Source organism: Gossypium hirsutum, chromosome D01 (genome assembly GCF_007990345.1).
Source record: "Gossypium hirsutum isolate 1008001.06 chromosome D01, Gossypium_hirsutum_v2.1, whole genome shotgun sequence".
NCBI lineage: Eukaryota > Viridiplantae > Streptophyta > Magnoliopsida > Malvales > Malvaceae > Gossypium > Gossypium hirsutum.
Genome location: NC_053437.1, coordinates 29734505 through 29754216, shown reverse-complemented (window position 1 = coordinate 29754216; position 19712 = coordinate 29734505). Strand labels below are relative to the sequence as shown.

The window sequence follows — 19712 nt, the reverse complement described above, 5'->3', positions numbered from 1 at the left end:
TTTAGAAAATATAATCACTAAATGCACTGAAAAACATAAAATAAAAGTTTTCTAACCCATTAAAAATAAATTAAAAAATATTTATATTAAAAAACACAAGTAAATATAATAAATATTATATTGTATTAAATATAGTTTTTAAAATTTTATATTTTGGGTTGAGTTATTTAGTTGGGTAAATTGTTTTTAGGTTTTGGGTAATAAATTTAATTGTTATTGAGTTAGTGATTTAATATAAATATATAATTATTATTTAACATATATAATTAATATAATTATTATTTTTATAACATAATTAATATAATAATGCAATTTTAAAAAAAATAGTTTTATTTGACTCATAAAATCATTGAATTATATATTAAAAATGAGTTATTGGGGTAGTTGAAGAATAATTGGGCCATTCTTTTTGCTCAAAACCCATCCACTAAAAGCCCCAAATTTTGATCGCTTACAAGAAAACCCTAAACTCGGGACTATGTTTCATATATAACAATTGTTAGATTAGGGTTGTTTAATTTCCTCATCCCCGCGCTACCGCTACCAGTGAAAGCCGCACTATTCAGTCTTCGGTCGCCGCTCCCCCTTTCTATCTATTCAATCTGAGGTATTTCTTTTAGCTCTAATTTCTCTCCTAATACTCACTTTGATTCTCTCTTTCTTCAAAATTCATTGTTGTTTTATTTTCGCAGGTATGTCGACGGCCGTGGCAGCCACCGAGACCAGCAAAGACCCAACCCAACCTACCTCCGAAGTCAAGCTTTTCAATCGCTGGTCTTTTGAGGATGTTCAGGTATTTCTTTGCTTAGATCTGATTTTCTTTCTTTTGCCTCCATGTTTCTTGGTTCTTGTATGAAATGTCTCATTTTATCTTTGTACTGCTTCCTGCTAGCTTATCTGCTGAACTTCTTTTGGTCTTTTGGTAACTGGATTTAGTGAAGAGAATAGTTATCTTTTCATCACTGTATCCATCTCTTTGGATTTATTTTTTTAACTTGTCTATATATTTCTGGCATCATAATGATTTTTGTGTGGAATATCAATGGTTATTTTATTTAGCTACTATTTTAATCTCAATTCGAGCTTCCTTATTGTTTTCTTTGCTGTTTATGTTAATTCAAAGTTGTGTAGTTTATGTTCTCCTATGAATTTGTATTTATTCCTGTTCTTCTATTGTAATTTCTTTGAGCAATTGTTTGTCTCGTAGCTTAGTTTAACTTGATAAGTGATAAGCTGCGAAGTATTAGATTGTCATTCCGAGTGTGATTATGAATTTGAGTTAATGAATTTTGGCTTATGAATTATAGATTTTGAGTTGGTGTTTATGGTTTTAAAATTAGGGCTTATAAATTGTGGTTACTGAATTGGGTTCAATTTCTACAACTATTGATTGGAAAGAATTTGGTTCCTTAATTTGCTGTTCCTTTTGATAATTTTAATTCTTGTTTGCAATGGTACTTGACCCGAAGATTATTTGGTTTTAGGTTACTGATATCTCTTTGAGTGACTACATTGGTGTCCAAGCTTCGAAGCATGCAACCTATGTGCCGCACACTGCTGGAAGGTACTCAGTGAAGCGTTTCCGGAAGGCTCAATGCCCAATTGTTGAGAGGCTTACGAACTCACTGATGATGCACGGCCGAAACAATGGGAAGAAACTTATGGCAGTTAGGATTGTGAAGCATGCCATGGAAATTATTTATCTCCTGACTGATCAGAACCCAATTCAAGTCATTGTCGATGCTATAATCAACAGGTACCCTATATGACCTTAAGCTTTCATATTTTCTCTTTCAAATGTATCACCAGTTAAACTTGAATTTAACCTATTGATGTAACAGTGGACCTCGTGAAGATGCTACTCGTATCGGTTCTGCGGGTGTTGTGAGGCGTCAGGCTGTTGATATTTCTCCTCTTCGTCGTGTGAATCAAGCCATCTATCTCTTGACCACCGGAGCACGTGAGTCTGCATTCAGAAACATTAAAACCATTGCTGAATGTTTAGCCGATGAGCTTATTAATGCTGCAAAGGGATCGTCGAACAGGTAAATCAAGGACTTTTATGTGTCTCCTTCATGGCTCTTTCGCTTAGTTATTTCTGGTGTCATTTCCATCATTGTTGATGGTATTGTTGATTGTGCAGCTACGCGATCAAGAAGAAAGATGAAATCGAGAGGGTTGCCAAGGCCAACCGTTGAGGCATTAGACGAGATTATTACACCTTGGGCGGGGAGAATTTCAATTGTTTTAATCAGTACTTTATGGGCTATCCTTTTTTTTTTTGGTGTCCTGGACATGCAATGAGTGTTGTGTTTGCTACCTAAGTTGACAAGTTAGCTTATGTTTAAATTGGAGTGTTTCAGTAGATATTATTAAAATGATAGAATTTTTGCTGATTGATTGGATGAAATGCATGTTTCATTGAATTAAAACATTCACTTTTGACTTGCTTGTGATTTATAATGCAGTAACAATTCATGTTTCCTTCACTGAACCTTTTTTTTTTTAAATTTTAGTTATTTAAATAAATTGAAGTTTCTCTTTTATTGACGTTTTTGTTGTTTTTCTTAATTTCTGTCAAGGTTTTTTTATTTTTGAAAGTGTCAATTTTATTACTAATGCCTTTATTGGTCTCTAATATTTTTGCTGATGCCTATCAAATGATTTTTTTACTTTGATATAAAATATCACACGCATGAATTATTTATTAATTAGGAATAGAAAAGATTCAACGTTATATGACTTGCTGTGGAACTCAATGGAATAGATTGAAGTTTTGATATTAGCTTTTCTATTATGAATAAGTTGACTATTTTAATTTGGTTATTTTTAATTTATTATTTTTAAAATTTTTATATACTAAAATTATTATTTTTTATAGGGTAAATTATATTGATAATTATTCAGCTATCAATTTTTATCATATAATTATATAAAATTATAAAATGATCATTCAATTATTTGAAATTTTTATTTACTATGTGGTTATTTATAGATTTGTATAATAATAAATTTGACCCATAATTTTTTGGCTTAAATATAAATTTAGTGTCTAAATCTGTCCAATGTTTTTTACCAAGCTTTTTTGCCTTTCGATTAGTTTAGTACTTTTTTAATGCAGTTAAGTTTGAAACAAGTGACAACATCAAACAATGGCACATGATAGTTGGTCGATCATATTGTAGATATTATCATTTGATATAATAAGAATTTTTTTTTATAAAGGACAGTGAATCATACATGTTACTTGTTGAGATAGTCTCAAGATGACTCAATCGCGGTGCATGGAATGATAGATGCAAAGTTGATGATTATAAACTCAAAAATCATTCTAGTTAAGTAACTTCCCAAAAAGTTATGCTTAAGTTAAAAGGATAATCAAACGTGATGTGATTATTAGTAAATGTGAATGTCTAAGGAATTAGGTTCATGTATTAATTAGATGAAAATTCATGTTCTTACTAGTTGAACTAAGTGATTATCTCTACTTTATTAATTAGATGAAAATCCATGTTCTTACTAGTTGAACTAAGTGATTATCTCTACTTTATTACACAATGTAACTAATTGAGCTAAGTGATCTAAACTTACAAAGAATAGAAATTATCATCATTCAAAATTTGCATAAATAAAAGAATTAATCACATAATATCATTGTTAGAGTATGCCCAAAGAACAATCATATAATAACATACTTGTTTTACCTTGTTTATTAATATAAGGCATTGCCATTATTATTTCAGTTTTTTTTTGGTATATAAATAAAATGTTTTATAAAAATGTTTTGAGAATAATATGATTATTCTTAAAAGGTCCTTAGTTGAGTATTGTTGTGGGTTTGGACAACAATAATGCATTAAGACTAAAGTGTAATTTATTGATGACAAAGTGTTGTCATTAACATGGAATGTCAAAATCAATACATGAGTATGTGTGTTAGAGAACAACATATTGGACTGACCCGCTATGAGTATGTTCCTTGGATTATTATGTAATAGTCACAACATTACTCATAGTGATTACTATGTATACGATCCTTAGATTGAGATCATCATTATCCCAACATTGTGAGTTGTATATTTTGATACAGTCAAACGTCCACTGCAATTGGTTGTTTTATAAAAGCTGATGTTGGATATACCACAATCCATGTAGTGAGATATGATTGATCAATATAAGATTTGTCCCTCCTCCATAATGGAAGCAATATATAAGTCCACTTGATTGAGTGAGACTAAAAATGGATGGCCATGCCCGAATAAGTTGATATAAGATAACATACTTATTTGTTTATTATAGTCTACTGAGGATATCAAGAAACATTAGATAGACTATGCAAGTATGATTATTCCATGACTTGTATCCATTCTAGATATAAATGACAAAATGATTTAATACATGAAGGGTTAATCACAGAGAAGTTATGTCGAATCATGACTTCTTGTAGCTTAGGTAGCAATAATGCATTACTAGATGCCACTCATTGTTTGTAATATTAGAATCGTTCTAGTATTACTGCTAACATTACAAGAACCTACAAGGTTACACCTTATGGTTGAAACGAACGGAATCCAAACATAGTTGGTATTGTTTTTTGGTTGCCACATGAACTAAATTGATTATAGAATTAATTTAATTGGATAGTTAAATATCGAACGAATTATATGTACAAGTATGTTGTACACATAATGAGAACATGGTTAAATTAATATATATGAATTTGATTCGTATAAAATTTAACTAAACATTATTTATTGAAATCCTTGTTATAATTATTGTAATTATAATTTATAATTGGATATTATTATAATTATTGTAATTATAATTTTTTGGTCAAACATTATTATAATTATGGTAAATTATAATTATTATATTTGGTTAATTATTATAATGAATTTTGATTCATTTTAAGAAATCAACTATTCCTGAATTAGGAAATATAGGGTTTTTAATAAAAACCTTATATACCCGAAATATAGTGTATGAGGTCTAGCAGCTGTCAATGGTTTTTCTTTCTGAAAAAGTTTGAGAGAGTTCTTGCTGTTCGTTGTCACACCGGGTGGATTACGTAGAGGCCGAAACTTTTCGTAGCAGCTTGGAATCGACATACAATTGCGTAATCAGTTCACAACAGTTATCTTTGGTTTTCCATATGATTAAAGGTAATCGTTTATACCCTTCTCACCCCGATTCGTTCCTCGTACATGGATCCCTGGATGTGATCACCAAATTTATATTTTTCGATACGCCATGGGGTGTATCGGTGATACAACAATCATGTCATGTCAACCAACTATCATTTACACTATGCTCAAACACCATGCATAAAACTGAAAAGAAAGAAACATGCAATTAATAATGAAAAATAAAAAAAATACAACATTTTTCAGTGTACACCCCTACACTTGAATTACACATTTTCCCCAATGTGTTGCCCAAATAAAAACATGAGGGTTAAGGGCTTCCCTAGCTATCATGAAGGCTTGTGAGGGCAAGTCAGGGTAATCCACTTCCTTGTTGAAGTTTATAAATGTTGTGTAATCTTTGAGTGGTTGACCTATATAGAAAAACAAAAACACACACAAAAACACAATATTACAGCGACATTGTCAGTATTAAACCTTAATAATATCTCAACACCACCCTTCAGTGTCATTATCCTCATTAACAATTTGGTCATCCATTTCAACTCTATAGGAGATCTTATCGAGCACCAATTAGATTATCCCAGGTTAGTTTGGTGAGGTCGAGAGATAAACTGGACTAATTTGTCTAATTGGTAAAATTGATACCGAGAGGTAAAATTGAACCAATTTAGGAGTATTAGCAATTTAGATCCCTAATTCAAAGGTTAACTAACAACGTGGAAATCAACCAACCACTATCTGTTATCTAATTTGCTAATTTCATAGTTTCTGTGATTTACAATTTGGTCATTTTTTGTTTTAGTTAATTAATTAGTTTAATTCGCCCTCAATTATGATTAGTCGTAATATGACACTTAGTGAATAGTTAGTTAGACTCCCAAATTGCATGCTATAGTTTAGAATTACTTGAGCACGAAACTCTCTTGGGTTCAATCCTTGGAATACTAGAAGTGTTCCATTGTACACTTAGAAATATTACAATTGACTTATCACACTTGTAGACACTGCACGTACAATTGATTGTTTAGTGTTGATTCTCAGCCCCGACAACTGAGGCAATCATTGAGCTATGTATTTGTAAGTCATTCCTAGCAAGGCAAGTATAGTACTTACCAATTGAACTTACAAAGCATTATATGCTTATGTGCCATTGTTCATGCACGTAGATCTTTCCTCTTGGACCTTGAAGCCATCTTGATTTAGAAGCATCATACTATCAAATAACTATCAAAAGTATGGACTATAACACCCTATACCTGACTTGATCGTTAAACCTGAGTAACAGGACGTTACATTAAACATCGTAACTCATACATATTCACACAGTCTCAATTACGTACAACAATCGCCACATCCAAACATTAACAAAAGTTTTTTAGTCTAAAATACATTAGGCAACATTAAAAATGACTTAACATACCTTAATTAACCCTAGAAACAATTTAAAGTATGCTTCGGAACCATTTGATAAAAATTCCAAAGAGGTCACGTAGGTATTGATATCAATCGCAGGTATCGATATTTTGGAGATAAGTATCGATATTAGCAAGAAAATTGATACCAAACTAGCATTCTGTCAAATTTTAAACAAAAGCATTTTATCGATACATGGGAAAAGGTATCAATTTTTTTACCTCGAGTATCGATACTCGTGTTTGTGTATAGATACCAAATTAAGCTACTAACTTCACAAAAATACAATTCAACTCTGAGGTATCAATATTTATGTCCCAAGTATCAATACACTTGCTCAGATTTGCAAAAACACAACAAAACAAAGTATAAAACATGCTCAACATATTTCTATACTAACATGCATTAATCATCATAGCTTTAAGCATCAAATTTACCCAATACACAGTCCAATGCAATATATTTACTTTATCATTCCAAATCATGATAATAAAAATTAAAATAATAATATCTAAGCAAAAATTCTAGAAGTTCACAATCATACTAAACCAACAAGAACATAATAATATCACCTACTTAAATACTAAAGCCTAAACTTGGATCACTTCCTTGGAACCGCACCGCTCACACTGCAATGCTAATTATCTGCAATGGTTTAGAATGGAGTGTGTGAGCTTAAACAAGCTCTGTGAATGATAAAAAAACCATCAATAAACATAATATCGTGTGTTAAACAAAAGCAATCATAGCACAACTACATCTGCATTTATCTATAGTGTCAAACTAACAATTTTATGCAACAGTTACTATCACATCTAACTTTGTATTCACATAGTTACACATGTATCACATTTCACGCATAATTCATTAATCGATAAATTGGCAACTTGAGGCTATGAAACATAAAAGTGGGCTCTATCACCACACATTGGATACACGGATCTCTAACACACCAATGACTTGTAGAGTCGAACTTATCCCAAAAGTGTAACATCAAGTTAACACTCTCCAACACACCAACATATCTTGATGAATGAAGCTTAGCTCATATTCTCTCATCTTTCCAAAGTGTCCCGGACCTCAATGCCCCAAAATCACAACATAATGATGAGTACTCACAAAATCTTATGTCATGCCATCTATATCCAGTGGTCTTAAAAGATCGTAAGGCTAAACTATCCACAATTATACACATATTTACTTACCATTTTCTGCACATTTTCACTACTCTTTTACATTATTAACACATCATCATCACTATCACTTGGCATGTTTAGCATGCTCATAACTGAAGCATTTCACAAGAGCTAACACAACATATATCACATATCACATATCACATTAACACATTATATTACTCAATCCACATCACACATTCACAATTTCTGCAAAATAAATGAAAAGAACAAGAAAGCTTACACTCAGAACTTAGGATACGGGTTAGGCTACTCCTAAGCTTCCATTTAACACTATGAATTGTTTCTATAAGTAGCGATTCTAAACACTCACTGTTCACGCTTTCGCCTATTTGTCGAAAGCTTAAACTAGCTTTTCCTTGCCTTTCTCATTGCTCGAAGAAGGCTCCAACGATTTCGGATCTTTACCAAAGTTAATCACACAAGAAACACAATTAATTAACAACTATAACCATATCTCAACAAGCAAAAACACAAGTATAAGGTTGGTTCCTCTTGGAACTGAAATTTTCAACTAGCATAGTCGAAACTCAAATATCATAATCTTTACTCATTTCATTTTCCTAAAATTGATTCTAAACATCTAATTACTTATCTAAGAATATTTTTCAACCTTCAAACCACCCTAAACGGCTCAGATTCACGGTTTCAAAAATTTCGACATACATGGCATCTTTTAACGAAAACTCAACAAAACCGTCGAATTCTTTAACGAAACTTTAAGGAGAGTTTAAAAACCTTCTAATTACAAAAAAAAGTTGAAAAACACTTTAAAATAATAATTTCATTCAAAATCCTGTATTTCACTATTAACGACCCAAATTTTGACTTCTACCCAAAACATTTGATTCAATATTTTAAAAATCAATTTAAATGGCTAGATTACCTCAAAACTATTAGGAAAACAAAACATTACGTTGATTGAGAGAAAACGAACGATTGATTAAAAATCCAGAAAAACTCACTTGAAGAAAAATTAATGAATGTAATGGTGTTCTTGGTGACTTTCTTTGAATTCAAAGGGGTTTTAATGTTTAAAGGCTAATTGAAAACAAGAGATTGGAGTAATGAAGACCAAAAATTGAAAGATAAATGTAACAGTCCGTTTTTAGTGAAATCAAAACAGTGGTTTTGGGACCGCAAATCCAAAGTAAAAAAAATTATTTATTATTGTTTTATGGTTTATAATATGATTGGAATACCGTATAAAAATTTCGTTAAGAATTTTTACTGTTTACATGCTTAATTTGATAAAAAGAACTAAATCGCGTAAAGTACAAAAGTTAGGTTCTAATAGCTAAAGCCATTAAATAGCTATAGAACTTTAAAGTGGAGGTTCTTATATGGTAATTAGACCACTAATGTGTTAGTGTATGATAGTGGCTTGGCAATTTTATAATTTTTAAAGATTATAAAGGTTAATTAAGTAAATTAGATAATTAAATGATATATTAATAAAACAAAACAAATTTTTGTAATGTTCATCTTCCCCAAAACACCATAACTGATTCTAACTTCAATAAAATAGAGCTAGGGTTTGGCCAAGCTTGAAAATCCAATTGGTAAGTGATTTTTGTCCCCTTTTTAGTGATTTCTATATTTCCAGGATTGTTGTAGTTTAATCTAGCTAGTCCGAGCACTAATTTGTAAAAATATTAAAGTGTTTTAGTTTTAAAATTGATGAACATGTTAGGGTTTTGAAGTTTAATGGTAGAAAATGAATAGTTGTTGTTAGATAAACAACTTTTGTAAAAAAAATTTGATGAAATATCAATTAGGGGTTAAATTGAAAATTGTGATAAATTGTGTGGTAAATTTGTGAATTTGTGGAATATATGGGATACTATAAATATTTTTATAATTCGTCTAGGTTTGGGTAGGGATAAAATTGAATGAATCTAATTTTTCGAGCCTAGGGACTAAATTGCAAAGAATTATAAGTATAAGGGCAAAATGGTAATTTTTCCAAGAATGTTTGTTGGACTAAATTGAAAATGAATTATATTGAATTGAGTTAAATTCATTCATATGGATCCGGTTAGACCTTGTATGGAGTTAGATCAAGGCAAAGAGAAAATCTCGGATTAGTCACCTCTATATCTACGAACACTTGTCAACGCAAGTTCGTGTAATTAAATTGTGTAATTATATACTTTGATTGAATTGGATGTATGTTATTTGCATTATCATTATATATGAATACCGATCGTATATTCGACGACATAAGACGACTATGGAACCCCATTTGAACCTTAGAAATTTGTAGGATACAAATGACATGTCATTAGGGTTACTGATTTCAATTCTTATGAGCTTATCAATAATCAGCTCGTATGAGCTTACCGTTATGCAGCTCGAAAGAGCTTACCGTTATTCAGCTCGGAAGAGCTTATTGTTTACCGCTCGTATGAGCATACATGTACATGAATTGACAGATTACAGTTTAGTACACCTCGTGTGTCCTACCCGTGTATCCAACGATATTTTAAATGATACAACGGACACTGTTTTGTTACGAGATTACATGAGTTTAATACGAACTACTATAGGTATTTATATGAGATATATGAAAATGATTTGTGCACGATATATAGATACATGATGTGGAAATTATATGTACATGAAAGTTTGATTATTGTTGAGCTCATACATGTTTCTTGATATTTATATGAATTACATGACTAACATGGTTGATGAAGATATGTGTTTAGGCTTTTGGCCAAATTGAGTTTAGATATGCTTTGTATGCTTACATTAAATGTGACTAAATGGTAAGTTAAATTCTATGTTATATGAACTTATTAAGCTTAAATGCTTACTCTGTGTTATTTTTTGTGTTTTATAGTGATTCAGAAACTTGTTCAGGTTGGAAGCTTGTAGGAGCTATATCACACTATCCATCGACTCTTTTGGTACTTTTGATTATTTCATTTTGGTTATAATGGCATGTTTAGGTTAATTTGACCAATGTTGGCATATAAGTGTTTTGTTGAGATTAACCACTTATATGGCTTGTATTTGGTATATTTTGATGTGTATATATATGTGGCCTTATCATATTTGATGTGTGTTTGATATGGTAGAATGATGGAAAGTAAAATATTGTTTCACTATGCATATAAGGTATGTTATATACCTTGGTGTGATTTAGTGCTTTGTTATGGAAAACTTATAGGTATATTAATGTTGGTTAGAATAGTATATTTAGTACCATTTGGAATTATTGGTAGGTTTTGGTAAGTAAGTTAAGTGACATGAAATGATGCAAAATGATTTACCTTGAGAATTGGTAATTTTGGGTACCAAATAGGTGAGTTTGATAAGTGACCTACATGATAGGTTTTGGTATAATTATGCATATATGTATTTGGTCATTTAGGTAAGTTTGGATACTTAGTTGACATGTTTTTAAGTTGTCATTTAAGGTGCCTAAGCGCATATTGGTTGTATGTGGTGATATTACATGTTATAAAATTAATTTTGGCTGGTTTTGGATGCCTATTTATGACTTGGTTATATGCAAATTGTTGTGTTTAGGTTGGTACCAATTTGGGTGAGAAATGTGGCTTGGAAAATAGCTTATTTTCATTCACAAGGGTAGAGACACGGGCGTGTGCCTCAGCTGTGTGTGATACACGACCGTGTGTCCCCTGTATCTTTTAAAGAGTGCAAGTCAGTATGCTTACACGGCCTAACACACGAGCGTGTGGCTTGGTCGTTGGTACAAGTCAGTGAGTTACACGGGCACGGACACTGGCTGGGACACGACCGTGTGTCCCTATTTCAAATACCCACTCGGCCTAAGACACGGGCGTGTCTCTTGGCCTGTGAGTCACACGGCCTGGCCACACGGCGTGTGACCCCTACAGCTTTGAAAATTTTAAATGTTTTTGAAATATTTTTTGAGTTTCTAATTTAGTTCCGATTTATTTCTAAGGTGTATTTTGGTCCTCGAGGGCTCATATTTGGGACAACATGCATAATTATGATTGGTTTCTGACATGAAAGTTATATGTTATGAAATGTTTAAATTTTTCTGTCCGTTTAAATTATAAACTTCGGTAATATTCTGTAACCCTGTGTTGGCGATGGATTTTGGGTTAGGGGTGTTATAATGAAGTTTTGGAGGTTTTCTCTCTAATTGACGACACAAAAAAAGAAGGTTTCTTCTTTTTTTTCTTTCACGTCAAAAATAGGTTGAAAATAGGGGAAATGGGTTGGTTTTTAAAACTTGGTGTAATTGTTTTATAGCTACTCTTAAATTAAACCCTTTAACAAAACAACCATTTTTTTAAAATTAGAGGTCTTTTCCACATTATTTTTACAAATTGATTTAGTTTTCAACAAACCATAGATGAAGGCATTTTCGGGTTACCACCTTTCTGAATTCATCTCAAGCCAAAATTCTAAAATTACCCTCGAAACTTCTAGACCCAATTTCGAGATGTGACATAAACTTAATGTACTTGTAACTTGTGGCATGTATATAGGATGTCATTGTGTGTGATCATGTTAAGTTCATTTGCAACTTGCTATTTAAGATAGTCTAATGTTTAGTTGATATGTTGAAGGCCATAGTGGCTAAGTTTGAGCCTATTATGTTTGGAGAATTAGCTAAGTGGCCATTCACGATACCACTTCTCCAATTAAGCCATGTTTGAATGAGAATTATATAATTTTCATAATGAATTTGAAGTATACTTGAAGAATGTTTTATGTTTACTTTGTCTAAAGGTGTTTTGGTAGTTGTTTTTAGTGTTTAAAACTTGGTTTTTGAGTCCTGTAGGTTTAATATTGGATATTGAGCTCTTAGGTATCAAAATAGGGGAATTTCGTGGTAATTTTTGGCTCCAGGCATAGAGGTATCGATATCGGACCTTGTGGTATCGCAATAAGTAAAAAAAAATACAAAAATCTACAATACCAGGGAGAAGTATAGGTACTTCTTCCCACTTGTACCGATACTATAGTGCCTTGCCCTAAAAAGGTGTGTGTTTAAAGCTCCAAAACTGATCCAAAGGTTCATGACCACTTTTGTGGGTAGGACATAAGCCATGACAAGCCATAAAATTTTTTTAAAGCCTTCAATTAGTCTAAAACTTGTTTCTACGATTTTATAAAGAAATGTTTTAAGCTTAATCTCTTTAATAATTTCAAGGTTTCTTACTCGTACATGGTCCAGTGGCACCAATCAACAGGACGTATGAGGGATGTTAAAGTTAAATTTTTTGTTATACTAATTTTTGAACTGCCACTTGGCCCTTCCATGAAAACCTTACTAAAATTTAATAGAAATGGACAAAAAAAACTTAAACATAGTTAAGTAACTTGAGGTTTTTACGAAAATAATATTAAAATAATAATTTTTTACTAAAATAATATAAATTCAATGTTATTTACCAAAATGATATAGATTAATTAGTAAACTTTTTTTCATTTCTCCATGCCCCAAATCGACACAACTGGTGGCGATTTGGGCAAGGCACAGAAAATTGAGCCTATTCTATAATGTTTAAGTCTTTCGAAAAGCTTCACATAGTTGACATAATACGCTCTCGCAGTGTTTCCATCACTCTGTCACAAATATCTTCATGTATAAATGGCAACTTATATCACCAGACACCATCACCCTTGCTTGCATAATGAGATTGCTCGTCTGTAGAAAGATTTTCACCATCCACCATCCTTCAAACAGTGGAGATCCCTTGTACGACCTGACTCACTCATCGAGAAGGCTTTTACATGACTCGGAGCAAACCTTGGCACCTATGGTCTTGATGGAGAACCATCTAGGGGCGATAGCTCCTTGGCACTACTTCAGACTATGTGTTAAAAAAGGTGGCTTAGTCTTTTAGGAAGCTCATGTGTCTGAGATATTAGACTTTGCATTAGAGAATCCTGAATTCAATAGAATTTTTAATGATGGCATGGCGTGTACAACCAATGTTGTCACCAGAGCAATCTTGTTGAGGGTACAAGGAAGTGTTTAACTCCATTAGACCATTAGTTGACGTCGGCGGTAGGACTGGAGGGTTAATATCAAATATTGTCAAAGCCTATCCAGACATCAAAGGTGTTAACTTCGATGCCGTATGTCGTCTTGACGACACTAGCATACTATAAGGTCTACCATGTTGGTGGTGACATGTTTCATGTCAATTCAAATGTTGATGCAATCATTATGAAAGTACTTAAATCATGTATTTAAATTCATTTTTTTATGGAGAATACCATTAAAAAGAAATCCAAATATTGCAACTGTAGAAATAAGATTTATGATTTTTATTTCTTGTAATTATGATAGTGAAAAACTGAAAATACATAATTTAACTTAAGGTATAAAAATATGTACTTCTTCCAAGTCATGGATTTGGTAAAAATATCATTATTTTTTTATATTAGAATTTAACTGAAAATAAGTGCTTTTTGATGTATATACTTTTGAAATCAACACACAGATTTATGTTAATAAATTTTATAATAATTGAAAAAAGATTAGTTATCCTTAATTAAAATGATGTACATTTACTTTAAAATATGAAGTAGAATTCTTTTAAGTGATGTGGCATATTCATATAATTGATTGTATTTTAGCATTTAACTCATGAATAGAGTATGAGATAGAGCTGGGTTAAATTCAACCTATGTTTAACATCCTATCATTTAATTAAATCTATTGAATAAAATCAATAGTTTTTTAACTATTAAAGAAAAACTATTTAATAATGCCATTCAAGTATGTAAAAAAAACAAGCTTGCTTTTCACTTGAATTTCAAAGGGCTTCTTTTTTCTAGATTTATTATAAGAAAATTATTAGATATTATTTTAGTGTTGCATGATTACGGGCAAAACACTAAAAAAAGCCCTTTTTTTAAATTTTCCGAAATAGGCCGGTTTTTTAATTATTTATCAGAATGGGCCATTTTCTCCGAAATCGCGGCCACATAAGCGCGATGTCAGGGTACGTGACAGGCGCGATTTCCTTCCACGTCAGCAGGTCGCGCTGACGTGGACGCGCTGACTCGCGCGCGTGAACAGTGCCCAACGGTCAAATTTTTGACCGTTGCCCCCCCAACGGTCATATTTTTTTTACTATAAAACCCCCACCCCTTTTTTTTCACAAACAAATCCCATCTCAATTTCATTCAAAAATTCTCTCAAATTCCTTCCAAAATTCTCTTAAACTCTCAAATTCCTTCCAAAATCCTCACAATTTCCTTCAAAAAATCTCTCAACTCCATATTAAATTTCTTTTTCCATTCAATTTCATTTTTTAAGAAACTTTTAAATATTTTTATTTTTTAAAAATAATTTTAATATTTTTAATATTTTCAACAATGGCCGAATCATTGATTCGTCTTGATAGGAATCACATATCGGTGGAGCAAATGAAAATGGTAAGTATTAAATTTAAATTTTAAATTTTATTTAAGATATTTTTATTTATGTATTTTTAGATAAATATTAATTTATTTTTTGTTATAAAAGTCTAAAGATCGGGTATTGGAATGCAATATTCAGAATATGCATGGTCCTCCATCACCGTTAGTAGAGAACTACCTGCGGGAAGCGGGATTTTGGCACGTGGCGACGGTAGGCCGGGGATGCAAGTTTGAGCCAAAACTGATCAGTGCGCTCATCGAGAGGTGGAGACCTGAGACACACACATTTCATCTTCCATGTGGAGAGTGCACTATCACTCTAGAAGATATCCATCTGCATTTGGGATTGTCGGTGGACGGGCACCCAATCACCGGGTCTACCCAATCTAGCAATTGGGAGGCAGTGTGCTACGAGCTTTTGGGCGCTGTTCCGGATAAAATGGATGGAGGTAAGGTGGAGATGGGCTAGTTACGTGCCACCTTCCCCAATCTGTATGCAAATTCAACCGAAATTGAAAGAATTCGATATGCCCGATCATACATTCTTCAAATAATTGGAGGCTATCTGATGACTGACACGTCACGGAGCCGTTTACATCTAAGGTGGCTGCTAAAACTCATTGATTTTAGAGCAGCAGGTGAATTTAGTTGGGGGTCTGTCGTCTTGGCAACATTATATTGGGAGATGTGAGCGGCGACCAAACCGAGGAGAGCAAAAATTGGAGGTTGCCTGTCACTACTGCAATCATGGGCACGGTTTCGCTTTCCATTTCTACGTCCTCTAGTGAACCACCCATATACATTCCCACTCGTAACGAGGTAAATTTTATATTACATTGTGAAATTGTTATGTAGATTTTGTAAGAATAAAAGTATGCTAAAACTTTATTTAATTAGGTGGAACCATCCGACAAGTTATCGTGGATTACCGTCTGAACTTGAAGATATACGGCTTCTATTGGAGCAACAGTCAGAAGCAGAAGTAAGTATTATTGCAAATAGATATTTCCATACATTCGCTAATGGATTGATATTTAGTATTTAGTATTATGTATATATATGTAATATTTCTATCATGTTCATGTAGTTTCAATGGACACCATACGAGGATCCGGCAGTCTGGGCAGTAATCCCGGAAGAGTTTTTACAAAATTCGAACACTTGGCACGTGAAAGTGGTGTTGATCAACTATGCAACCGTGGAGCCCCACCAAACAAACAGAGTCCTACGACAGTTTGGATGTAGACAACCGATCCCTGCGGACCCTGAGGTGTTTGACGAGCACCACAAAATCGACCTTCGGCTATTAGGTACGGATTGGACTAGATACTGGTCAGAGTACATAGAAATGTGGGAAAATCGGAATGAATATCTACCTACTCGGGAACAAATCATCGTTCCCGAGTTAGCGTGCGTTCCAGAATACATGCCATGGTTTAGGGTCTATGGGAAGCCGTATTTACTTACGCCGGAGGAGAGGCAGCGGCAAATACGTGTCGGAAGGGAAAGGTGCCCGCCTCTAAATCCAAGGGGACAAGATTACGAGGGCAGCCCCTCAACGAGGCCCAGACATTCACCCGGTTCATCATCAGCGGCCATGCAATCACCGTCCCCAACGAGAGCACCGATGCAGTCACCTGACGCAGCAATTCAACAGATGATACTCACGCAATCGCCTTTCCCTATGATGCCAGGTATGTTTCCTAGCCCTTATATGTACCCTAACCCGTACATGTATCCTTTTCCGAATCTTATGGCAGGTTGGAGCCAAATGCCCGGATCAGCTCCATTTCCTGTAATGCCGAGCGGACCACCGATTACTAGGCTAGCGGCGCAGGAGGGGTCGCAAGGGGGGCCGTCGGGAGCTCTCCTTTTTACCAATCGCCAGCAACGCATAGCTTTCAAACTCCGTCGCCGTTCATGATGCAAACACCTCCACATACACTATTCTTTGAAGGTGGATCATCGTCCCAAGCCCGACAACCAGATACCGAACCGGAAGAACAACAATCACCACCAGAGGAAGAACAACCGCCGCCGGAAGCTAGAGGAAGGAGGAATCCAGCGCGTAATCGTCGACGGCCGCCATGTGGAACCGAATCCCCCGGTCATAGATATTGATTACCGTATTAAAATTTATCATTTGATGTAATGAAATAGAAGTTTATGACGATGTAATACACATAGAAATTTTTCCAAGTTATTTTGATATTATTTGATTTAATTAAAAACCCTAACCTAATTTAATTAAATTAAAAACCCTAACCCTAACCTAATTTAATTTAATTAAAAACCCTAACCTAACCTAATTTAATTAAAAGCCCTAACCTAACCTAATTTAATTAAAAATCCTAACCCTAACCTAATTTAATTTAATTAAAAACCCTATCCTAATTTAATTAAATTAAAAACCCTAAACCCTAACCTAATTAAATTAAAAACCCTAACCTAACCTAATTTAATTAAAAACCCTAACCTAATTTAATTAAAAACCCTAACCTAACCTAATTTAATTAAAAACTCTAACCCTAACCTAATTTGATTTAATTAAAAACCCTATCCTAATTTAATTAAATTAAAAACCCTAAACCCTAACCTAATTAAATTAAAAACTCTAACCTAACCTAATTTAATTAAAAACCCTAACCCTAACCTAATTTAATTTAATTAAAAACCCTATCCTAATTTAATTAAATTAAAAACCCTAACCTAACCTAATTTAATTAAAAACCCTAACCTAACCTAATTTAATTAAAAACCCTAACCCTAACCTAATTTAATTAAAAACCCTAGCCTAACCTAATTTAATTAAAAACCCTAACCCTAACCTAATTTAATTTAATTAAAAACCCTATCCTAATTTAATTAAATTAAAAACCCTAACCCTAACCTAATTTAATTAAAAACCCTAACCTAATTTGATAATCTTACTAATTTGTACCACACTATTTCTGCCTTAATAATTTTACATAAATTGATAATTTGACTAACCATTAACAAAAGTTTTTGGGCATAATAATTTTACACAGTTTTACATAATGTTGGATTTCGTAAAATGTTTTGACTTGTACTAACAATTAATACAATTATCAATTAATAATTGAATAAAATGTAATTGCATCACTTATTACATTCAACTATTGCGATTAGGGCATGATCGACTTGTATGGCCTGGGTTCCTACACCATCCGCACAACTTCTGTTGACTGGATGTTTCTCGGATATCCATATTGTTCCGTATTCTAGTGGAGCAAGGTCGACCCTTCGGCTTGCGACGCAATTCTCTATCCGGTAACAGCTTAAAAGGAGCAAGAGATACAGGTGGCCACTTACGTTCATCTGGGACCGGTGGGAAAACGTGTCTCCATACGTGGTACATGTTTTATAATTTGTACACTTCGTCCACATAACTCAGCGGATCCAGACGGAGTTTCTGACAGGCTGCAATAACATCAGCGCATGGATAATGAAGTGCGTCGAACTTCCCACAGTCACAAGTCCTGTTTCGCAAGTGTACACAATATTGCCCGCCAACAACGCCTTGGTGCGGTCTGTCAAACTCCGTCACGCGAAACCATAAATTGTCTCGATTGTGACACACTGCGTGCATGGTGTTTGCCCTCGCGTTCGCCTTGTTAATTTCTTGAACTACCTTACTGCACCATACATGCCCACCCTGCATCTGGCCTGCATAAGTTGCCGCTCGCTTTGGAAATAGCGCCGCCAAACAGAAATATGTCTCTCGCACAACCGCTGTTATTGGTAGATGGCGCATTCCTTTAAGAACAGAATTTATGCATTCTGCCAGGTTCGACGTCATATGGCCATATCGTAGGCCTCCGTCGTATGCTTGTGCCCACTGTTCGAAACGTATGTTGCAAAGGTAGTCCGTCCCTTCTTCGTTTTGGGATCGTAAGATTGCCAACATCTCGTGAAAACGATCTTTATTCATTTCATACCCTACCAATATAAGAACATAGCGAATATTTTATACCACTTCTACCAATAAAACTAATTCAAAATGACAAACGAAATAATACAATTATATAGTAAATACCCATGTTGGTCACTTGTCGTCGTTCGATCTTAGATGGATATTACCAGTAGTAGTTCGAAGCAACGTGTCTCAAGCAATATCTATGGTGTGTACGCTGCCACAGGCTTCCCTCTCGATCAAATGCAGCTAGTATACCGGTGCCCCGATCTGAAATAACGTAGATATCAGGTTGGAGGCACACATGCCTCCTTAACCTAGAGAGAAAGAAATCTCAGTCATCAGACGACTCCCCCGGTGTTATTACAAATGCAATTGGAAGAATTCTCCCACCGCCGTCCTGTGCCACTGCAAGAACACTTGGCATCCACGTAGCAATCGGCCGTTGTAGTACGCATGTTCCGTTTCAAGGTCTATGATTGCACCTGGGACGTATCTCTCTAGCACCTGACACCATTGCCATATTTCATTATATGAGGCGTCCCACCCACTATACATCTTCTCCAATGCCTTTTGCTTAGCTATCCAAGCCTTACGGTAAGAGGGCGTGTACCCCATTTGGTTACGGATATTGGCAAT

General features: G+C 33.9%; 1 protein-coding gene across 1 annotated transcript; it reads left to right on the top strand.

The window, feature by feature from the left end:
• Nucleotides 1–386: 386 nt before the first annotated feature.
• On the top strand, nt 387–2410 carry LOC107922520 (40S ribosomal protein S5). Its single transcript, XM_016852599.2, has 5 exons — nt 387–607; nt 693–793; nt 1485–1756; nt 1842–2045; nt 2144–2410. The coding sequence occupies exons 2-5, from the start codon at nt 695–697 to the stop codon at nt 2196–2198; spliced, it is 630 nt and encodes a 209-aa protein (XP_016708088.1). The 5' UTR covers nt 387–607; nt 693–694; the 3' UTR covers nt 2199–2410.
• Nucleotides 2411–19712: the final 17302 nt, after the last annotated feature.

What these genes read in the sequence shown, in the direction of transcription:
- LOC107922520 (XM_016852599.2), top strand. Translation starts at nt 695, where the DNA reads ATGTCGACGGCCGTGGCAGCCACCGAGACCAGCAAAGACCCAACCCAA. An exon ending in GTCGATGCTATAATCAACAG is followed by an intron (nt 1,757 to 1,841) that starts GTACCCTATATG and finishes TTGATGTAACAG; the next exon opens with TGGACCTCGTGAAGATGCTA. An exon ending in GCAAAGGGATCGTCGAACAG is followed by an intron (nt 2,046 to 2,143) that starts GTAAATCAAGGA and finishes TTGATTGTGCAG; the next exon opens with CTACGCGATCAAGAAGAAAG.